The following is a 9,838-nucleotide window of genomic DNA, read 5'->3' on the forward strand; positions in this document are numbered from 1 at the left end:
TGTAACCCACTCCTTAAAGGGGCCATGGCATTCACTGTTGAATGGATTGCCTGCAGAGGTGGTGGAAGAGAGGGATACAAATATCCCACTTCTAGCGGCCGAGATTCATAACGCAAAGTGATACTAAATCTGTACCCGCAGAGGGTGAGGGAATGACAGTGAAATGAATGGCGCACTCTCCCCACCTTCCATGATAGCACTAATAAAGCCATTCTTCACTCTCATGCAGGGATGCAATTTGGCCCATCTTAGATACAATGAACAATTAGTATAAAACCACATATTTTAATGTTTGTGTTTTAATTGTCCTCAGTTTCTTTCAGTACATTGCACAACAAAAATCCATGACAGGTAAATGAGGATATGCCAAAACAAACCAGAATGATATTTTCATTTTTATATAGCATACAGTATGACAGTACTTTCAAGCGTTGCGTATACTGCTGAAACGAGCTTTGTTAAATGCATCAAGGTATGCAGCAGTTATGATAACAGATCAAAAAGAGTCTAATCTCAACTTTAAACTACTACTTCAATTGGAATTACTTCAAACTTCATTCATTGTTTTTACATATTCTCCCATCTCAATATCTGCGATCCTGACAAATTCGTGGAAAGTCTGCTGTTCTGCAAGCGTTGCAGGTCTTACAGAAACACACTTAAAGATGTTCTTTTTTGTGTCATAGTTTCCCATGCACCTGTGCACTCGACCTCTAATTAATCGTGGAAGCTCCCGATCCTTTTTCAAAATCAAAATAATCAAAAAGTTAAAATGATCTCCCTTTTCTGCCTGAACCAAGACGTTCAATATTTTTGAAGGGTAAGTATAGTTCTTAGAGGATTTCTGGGGGCTGTCATGCTTGTCAGTGCTAGGAAGTGCTGCTCATGTGATCCAAGCAGACACCCCCTGTTCTACAGGGTGCTGAAAGGCTCAGCAGCACCACAGGGTTGTGGTATGTTATCCTACAAATAAAATACACACTGACCACATTTGTCAAGAATGAATGATGCTCCCTCTGCTTCGCAACTGTTTCCCTCCAAGATTCCAGTGGATTATTTTCAAAATGAATCTGATTTGAGAAAGTCCCTAGACATTCCTAGAAATATCTTCCACAGTTTTGGTGACACAGGAGCCTGGTCTTTCCTGAACTGTGAGCATGACTACCACAGATTAGTGAACCCACTTTTTTCACTTGGAGGGAGACATAATACATAATAGTTTTTGCATTTTTCATACTTTAGAACTTAGTTTTATTAACTATATACAGTGAGCCCCTAACAGCACCATATTTGGTATATCCTATAAAAACATGGAAAATACTTACAATTTCATAAAATACACATGTCAGACTCTCCTTTTTATCTCTCAAAAGAAAATTCTTTGCTCCAAATGCTCCAGGTGTGACTGCAGAATCAAGTGTGCCTAAACAATCCAGCAAGAGATAGATCAGGATGTAAGTATCAGATCAGTACTAAATGCCGTGATCTAAACGATAAGGTGACATTAATATTTAGTAGCCAAAAACAACAAGCTATATATTAATGTCAGCTTCCTCGCACAACAGCTGTTGACATGAGAGGGCGTTCTAATGCAATTGAAGGTCTTCCTAGAGCTAACTCCTGATAAACTCCCACGCTGTTGCGGAGAAGTGAGTAAACAAGCATGCACAAACAGCATTATGAACTGGCTCTTGCCAGGCTAAAAGCCTGGAAGAGAATTATTTTTAAACTTGACTTATCCTTACGTGCAAATTAGTTCTAAACATTAACGTCTTACTTCTAACCGGTCCGTTCAATATGCAAGGTTCTTGAACTCCCATTCCCTGTGATATTCCTGATGACCCTCATTGTGAAATCAATTAGTCATTTCTATCTTTCTTGTCCTGGCTTATTTTTAGGTAACATCAATAAAAGTGAAAAGTTCAACACATTGCAAACATAATAGTTTCAATTTAGAAAGTTTCCTAAATTAAGTCTTGTAAAGATTATTGCAAAACTCGGATTCCTTTGCTAGTTTAGTTATTCAGTATAACTCTCTTCTGTTTCTTAGCTTCAGTAATGTCTCCAGCTTTAAGTATGTCAATTCTTTAGAAGAATCGAATAATCCTATGTTTGTTGTGCTGGCTTAAAACCCATTTTTCTTACTAATTTATGGTGACATACAAGGCTTGTTAGACTGTTGATAAGCAGGGTTTTGTGACTAGCACATTGTATCATGGTTCACCTGTGTTAACTATTCTTTCTTCAAATCATTATATCCCAAAATATGCATAAATATGCATTGTAGGGGACTGGATGTCATGATCCAAGGGGTTCCTTCCAATACATGTTCCAACTAAACCCCAAAGGTTGTGAAGGCCTTTTGAAGAGTGTGATTTTCTTTGGGGTTAAGGATGCCATTTTTGCTAACTCAGCCTTTTCTCAACAACTTCAGGTTTTACAAACAAGCTCCCAAGTTGCACTGATAAATTTATGCTCCAGCTTTCTAAACTACAGAAAGATCCTATTGGGTATAATTCCTTGAAGACTGCCACAGAGGTGAAGTACACCATCTCACATCAGCCAAACCCATTAAGCCGGGAGGAATACTTATAATTTAAAGCCCAGTAAGAAAACTCCACTGAATGGGCAGTTTCTGTAGCTAGACTAACCACCTTCCCTTTTCTGGCAGTTCTCTTTGATGAAGTGCTGGCCCCTATCCCTCCCTACCTTGTGCATCCACGTAAATGGAGCTGCACTGGCTTTTGCACAACTGCTACCCAGCAGAGTTCTCATTTCCTTGCAACTCCTCCATCCTCTATTTCAGCATAAATCACTGATTAGATTAGCACAATTCATTTATTATTGCCCTGATCCTTTCTAGAAACCATTATGACAGACACCAAGACACTACCAGCAATTTTAGGATGAGGACAACTTAAATTTTGTAAGCTGATTATGCTTTCCATTTTGCCATGCTCAGATGTTGGTCACATTTGAAGTCTGGATAAAGGTAAAATGAGGGCTCATGCAAAAGGCAAGTGATTCAACATTTACGAAGTCTGTTTCTTTATATATTTTGGCCCATAGTCTCTGTATAATAAAAGCTGCATTGTCTTTATGGGAGTGCCCTGGAGTCTCAGCAGTGACACTAAGAATTATACATACCTAGCACTTCAAACAGTAGTGGAGTTTTATAAGTATACTGGCTCCAGTGCTTCATACTCTCGATAACTACTGATATAATTTTCAGAGAATTGTCGTTTTCTTTAAGTTTTAAGTGGTTTGCTGGAAGTTTCTTTCAAAGGAGGAAGAAAACTATAGTTAAATAGAGACTTTTACAGTGTTTTAAGTTAGACAGATAATTATACTTTGCAATGTTGGTTATCTTATTTTTGAAACTAACTTAGTATTATTTATTTAGATTTATGAAGTCCCCATCATCCACTATCCAAATATTTTATTTTATATCACAGAAACATTATACAATATTTTCCAGTTCAAATAAATAAATATCCTCCAATAAAAATAATGGCATTACACCTTTTTTCACATCCACAGTCACGTCAATGGCATTTCATAGAATGAAGGTCATATGTAAAGGTTATATGTTCAAAAATGCCTGCGTGACTTAGGAATGCAGCTCCAAAATGTACTTCTCAGAGAGAAAATAAATAGGGCTTGATAGTTCTTTGCACGTGCACTCAGTGGATTAATAAACCAAACCAAGTGGAAAACCATTGCTTGCAAGACAAAGAACTAATATAAATGTACTTGGATAATTAGTTTCAGGAGCAGATCCAGGAGTTTGAAAAGGGGAGTGTGGTAGAAAGCCCGGTGGTATGGGGGGTGACTGGCAGCAGAGACCCGCAGCCAAAACCAGGGAGTTCTCAGCAGCAGAGTGCGCTGCCTGCGTGCAGTGCTGTCAAAGGAAGGGGTGGCCACAACCCCTGGATTTGTTTATAAAGATTCAACTATCTACTTCATATTGGCCAGTGAAGTCACAAAGTCACAAGTCGCAGTTGGCCCAAACTTGCTACAGAAGCAATATCAGGGCTTTTTTGGGGTTGATTTATGCTGTTTGGCCGAGCAGGTGATTCGAACGTATGTGTGTAGGGTACAGGAGGAGTTTAGAAAGAGAGAAAGATAGTTGGGGGTGGGAGGGTGCACGTGCGTGGAGGTGCATATCAGAGAGAAGCAGAGAGAGCCGAGGGAGCAATGGTAACTGTCTGCAAAGACCAGGGGATCTGAAGTTATTTTAATACAGAAAGCAGACTTCCAGTTTTTCCTTCCTTCCTCTCCGCAAGCTTTTACCTGAATAGTGTTGTCTTCTGGGACATGATCAAACTGTTTGTCATTAACTTTACTTTGTGGAAAATTGTGTTTAAATTTATACGCCAGACTATGATCCTGTAAACTTCTTGACGTGGTGCTGGGTTTAACTGACCGCTGTGCTGTGACAGAGTCCATTTGTCCTGTTTCTGTTGTGTCTGTATGCTGTGATGCCTTATGGTCAGGTTTGTGCTGCTGAACAGTTCTCAAAGTATTGGACATTTTGTCAAACTTTTGAATTATTTCACTGTCAGATATTAAATCTGATGTGCTGTTTAGAGGCATATACTTATTTCTGTTCCAAACCCTCGTGTTGATATTCTTTTCTTCTGCTCTGCAGTGCAAAATAATTTATGGTTAAAAATCGCAATATCTGTAAAACATCAATCTTGGTATTCAAAATGTAATTGCATGCATTCTATGGATAATTCTATAACCTCCTTTTAAAAATGTCTATTTCTTTAGACCCACAGCAGGCATTTAAGCACGCTGATTCTTATTCAAGACAATAATGATGGATGACCTGGATGATTTTCTCAAGTTTAAAGATTTTATGTGGAAATTCTGCAAATGATATTAAAGGATCCTCTGTTCAGGATCCCACCCTACAATCACTGTTGAGAAATCTCTCCTTGAAAAGGCTCTAGGGCTGACATTTCTAAGACCCACACTTTATAAAAGAAGCACATGGTCTGCTCCTGTCTCTAGTCATGCTTGTTGGAGGTTTGGTTTAGGGAGATCTTGTCAGAAAGACACTTATTCTTCCCCTGGTCTTGCTACTGGAAAGAGGAAAAAATGTAATTGTTCAGTGAGTAAAAGCATTCCCCTGGGATGTGTGGCTTTGACAGCCACAAGCATTTGCATTAAGGCTCGTAACTGAATTTCCTGTTAAAATTAAAAATCGACTTAAACAGTTTCAGTAAGGACAATAGGCAATGGATTACCCTTGCTTAAAATGTGTGTTAAGTCAATAGAATAGCTTGTGTATAACTGAGGAAAAATGTATGTTAATGTTTTGGCCTTCTTCTGTGGCGGGGCCACGCTGAAATCAACAAGAGTCCTGCATATCAGACTCGATTCCACCGTCTCTCTTTAAGCTGGACTCACTAGTTTTGAGTAGCTGTTCCTAAAAACATATGGCATGATATACTCTATAAAGAGGATGCAAACATGGGTCCTTCTAGGTGCCCAGAATATATGGGTGGTTTTTTTAAGTCTTTATCTGAAGCTTCTCAGGTTCCATGGCTAGGTGTATTAGAAAATCCAAATTTTGCAACTAAAAATTATTTTTAAGCAATTTCATCTGAAATATGAAAAAACAATTCAACAAATGATTTACAGAATTCTGTTTTATTCCAGGTGTTTAACAGGCTCTCTGCTAATCCCTGCTTATAAATAAAGCATCTCTTTCTATAGGTCCTGACTCCGCAAAAGATGTAAACATGTGCATTATAAGAAAAAAATTCAATTCTAGAATTTACCAACCTCCAAGTATACAGTTTCTTTCCAGCATTTGATACATTACACTTCGATGTGTTTTGTTTTAACAGCAAAGGAGCCACAAGATGTTCTGCTTGGCTTTGAAAGTAATATTTTAAATGTCAGAATGACATACTAGCTTTCTTATTATAAGGCTAACCATGGTAAACATGGTAAAGCTAAACATTATGGTAAACATGTGAAATGAACTTTATGAAACTAATGAGTAAAATTCTCTAAATGAGAACAAGCAGGCAAAAAAAAAAAGTTAATTTTTACGTACCCACTGTATACTGTTTTCTGTAGCTGAGCTACCTCTGACTTTGCCACTTTCCAGCCTGATTCTTAAAAGGAAAAGGATTGCACATGGATAAAAACCCAAAACACTGATATGTTCTAGATATATATGTTTAAGACTATCTGCAAAAGACTGTGTACGTGCTTTACATAAGTAGTTTCACTGAAAACAATGGAGAAGCTAGCCCTTTGATATTTGTAATTACATATAACTTTATTTCAAAATGAATTTTAATTAACATTTTTCTAAGCTGATGCCTAAACTACAAGTATTAGAATTATCTCTAGTAAGCACAAAGAAAGTTGTATTTTCAGCAGCAATAGGCGGGATGACAATGATAGCAATAATTAAACCTGGCAGAATTTTATATCATTTCAAAACAGAATATGGCGGACAGATTATTTCTCTTCTCCATTAGTACAATAGCACATTATAAATGATTGAGCCTGTAACAGAGACTTTGAATTTTGATCGAAATCAACTGAAAATGAAAGGTCAGAGTTTCAAGAGGCTCCATTTAAATGCCAGCAAGCTACTTTATTTTCTAAAACAGAACAAAAAAAGTCAACTTCCCTGAAGGCATACAGTAAAAGGGCTCAATTGTATAGAGGGAAAAAGCTTCCCAGAGGACAGAGGAGTTAGAACATATTTTTCTTTAAAAAACTCAAATGTGCTTGTGAGCGCTAGATAAAGACTTTGAATTTTAGCAAGTATTAAAATGAAATTAAAACGTATTTAGTTGCTGTGTTAATAAAATTATATTTTTTACCCATTGTTGTGGGAGAAAAGTCATAGCTGTGAGTCGTGGAACTTGTACTTGGCTCATTTTTAAGTGGCTTTGAAGTTAGGGGCTGTCTATTCTTTTTTCTCTGATTGAACAGTGGCACAGGAAAACAACCTAAAATTAAATTTAAACACATCATCATATACAATAAAAAACACTTAAATCCTTCCAAATAGATACAAAAATCTGTCCTTTGCATTAATAAAATGCATTAAAAGTGACTGCCTAACATATTTTTTTGTTATTTATTTATTTGATAGCAGCCTAAGTGTGTGGTCCTTCATAAGCAAAGGCAAGTCCCTTGTCCTGAAGAATTTATCATCTCAGGCCCTAGTGATGGCAAAAGTGTGCATGTGCTTAGCTTTCTCACTCCGTGACTGCTAAGTTCAGCATTGACACTGTGGCCCAGCTCACAGAAAAATACACGCAGTCAATGGATCTCAACTCATGGCTGTGTGGCAGTGTGCATTTACAGGGCTGCGGGGTACCGAATGAGAACAGTTTGAAAGCTAGAAAATGATAATGGGATTGATACCTGCTGCACTATGAGTTGAGTTGTCAGCTAAATTCCTCTTCATTGCTTTCACAATATCCAAACAAGCAACCGTATATTAACTATTCCAGTATCAGCCTGTGGAAGTTTTATTTCAATTACATCTACCTGTATAAAAAATAAACTCTGACTCGCACTATAAATACAACCAGTTTTTCAGTAATCCCATTTAATTATTTGTATAATTCTTTATCTGTATTAATTTAGGCATATACTTACCTTTACCTATATATAGTTACCTATGGATGTAAACTCATTTGACCATTTTGGGGCTGTTTGGGGACCTAAAATTAGGTATAGAAGTACATCACTACTAATCAATACATTATCGAAAAGGAAATATTGTCTCCTAGTTACATTATATTCTCTTGGTTTACTTTACATAAATGTAAACTGTCAAAAATAATACTCAGCTTTGAGTAGAAAAAGCTGTTCATTACACATTCAAATGTTTAAATTGTTTTCAGTGGTGGCAGATGGCAGAACAAGGAGCAAGGGACACAGGAAGTTGAGGTTAGATACTAGGAGGAACTTTCTCACGAGGAGGGTGCTAAAAGGCTGGAACAGGCTCCCCAGAGAGATGGTGGGATTTCCATCCTGGGAGGTGTTTAAGACCTGGGTAGACAGAGCCTTGGCTGGGATGACGTAGCTGGGGCCAGTCCTGCTTGGAGCAGGGGGTGGACTGGATGTGACCGCCTGAGCTCTCTTCCCACCCTCATTTTCTATGATTCTAAAGGAACATTTTTACAAGGCTTTGAAACTGAAATCCTTTATGGTTATGAATTGGAGCCAAAGTTTTATCTGGGCTATGAAATTAGTTTCCCTCTCACCCTGAGAGAATTAATCGTAAAATCATAGAAATAGGGCTGAAATAAACCTTGAATGGATCTAGTCCTCTCTCCTCCCCTTAGAGCTAAGATCAACTACATCTAATCCATTCCCAGCTAGGGTGGCCATCGCAGAGGACAGTCCAGTTGGCCTCTGTCCTCTACTGATATGAAACCCGCCATCTTTATGTCCTCTGTTTTTCTCTTCAAGAAAGAGAACACATTTTTCTCTTCAAGACAAAAATAGAGGACATAAAGGTGTGGGGTTTCATATCAATGGAGGACAGAGGACAGAGTAGCAGAAAACCATCGTGTCCTTTATGATGGCCACCCTATTCCCAACACATTTGTCTATTCTGCTTCGATGAAGGAGGTTCACAGCCTCCCTTGGCAGTCTACTCCGAATTGCAATTTAAGCCCCCAGGCGACAGAGGAAACACTTGATTCCCTTGCTCTTTACATAGCCAAAGACTTATTGTGGGTGCAGAATTCAACACTTGCATGTTTCCAGGAACGAGGAGCAAATACCCAAGACATAATAGGCTAGAGATGCCTGATTCTGTAATGAAATGCAAAACTCTCGAACTCTTGGTTCAGAGATGATCCCTTTTATTACACCAACTAAGACATTGCAAAGAAAATCAGTCTGATACAAGGGATCATCTCTGAACCAAGAGTTTGAGAGTTTTACATTTCTTTTCAGCTCAGACCAACACAGCTGCCAAATACATCCCTGATTCTGTAGTGCTGAACATGAGGGGACATCAGTAGGGTGGCCATTATAGAGGACAGTCCGGTTGTCCTCTGCTCTCTATTGATACGAAACCCAACACCTTTATGTCCTCTATTTTTCTCTTGAAGACAAAAATAGAGGACATAAAGGCGTCGAGTTTCCTATCAATAGAGGACAGAGGACAACCAGACTGTCCTCTATGATGAGTGTCCTCAAGAGAAAAAGAGAGGACATAAAGGCATTGAGTTTTGTATCAATAGAAGACAGGGGACAACCTGACGCCTTTATGTCCTCTTGATACAAAACTCGACACCTTTATGTCCTCTATTTTTCTCCTGAACCCACATTTTAACTAGGTTTAGTGGGACTAGAACCCATTGAGGAAAACACACTCGTGAGGCTGGAAGAAGAAAAGCAATAGACCTGTCCTCTCAATTTATAAACCCAGCTGGTCTTCTTGTGTGATTGCACAGAGGCTGGGGTTGAATTATTTTTTCTGTCTTGGGGTTCAGGTAAAAAAAAGTAATCTATCCAGAGCTAAGGTGTGCGGGAGAAGCCAGCTGCAGGAGGTGTTGAGGGAAACACCCTTCCCGGGTGGTGGTGGTGGTGGTGGGGAACTACAGTGATAAACGGGCTTTCAAGCCCTGTCCTGGGTGAAGAGATGGGGCTGACGGGGTCGATTTAAAAAGCCCGCCAAAAAGCCAAGGACCGCAACAGCTTCGCACTACGGCGCAAGGCCAAAAAGAGCGGGAAAGCGGCGCCGACCGTTAGGCACCCGCTGCGGCCCCACCCCTCGCCGCTGCAGCCTGCGGGCCGGGCGAGCGCGCAGCCCCGCGAGGAGAACCGTTCCCCC

General features: G+C 39.2%; 1 protein-coding gene across 1 annotated transcript; it reads right to left on the reverse strand.

Annotated features, from left to right (window-relative positions):
• Window positions 1-253: 253 nt before the first annotated feature.
• On the reverse strand, window positions 254-7,711 carry SPATA22 (spermatogenesis associated 22). Its single transcript, XM_019511178.1, has 7 exons — window positions 7,408-7,711; window positions 6,858-6,986; window positions 6,074-6,134; window positions 4,294-4,645; window positions 3,148-3,277; window positions 1,326-1,423; window positions 254-739 (listed from the first exon to the last, which is right to left on the reverse strand). The coding sequence occupies exons 1-7, from the start codon at window positions 7,448-7,450 to the stop codon at window positions 548-550; spliced, it is 1,005 nt and encodes a 334-aa protein (XP_019366723.1). The 5' UTR covers window positions 7,451-7,711; the 3' UTR covers window positions 254-547.
• Between the last annotated feature and the right edge of the window lie 2,127 nt (window positions 7,712-9,838).

Source organism: Gavialis gangeticus, unplaced genomic scaffold (assembly GCF_001723915.1).
Source record: "Gavialis gangeticus isolate Ggan-Ray unplaced genomic scaffold, GavGan_comp1, whole genome shotgun sequence".
Classification (NCBI taxonomy): Eukaryota; Metazoa; Chordata; order Crocodylia; family Gavialidae; genus Gavialis; species Gavialis gangeticus.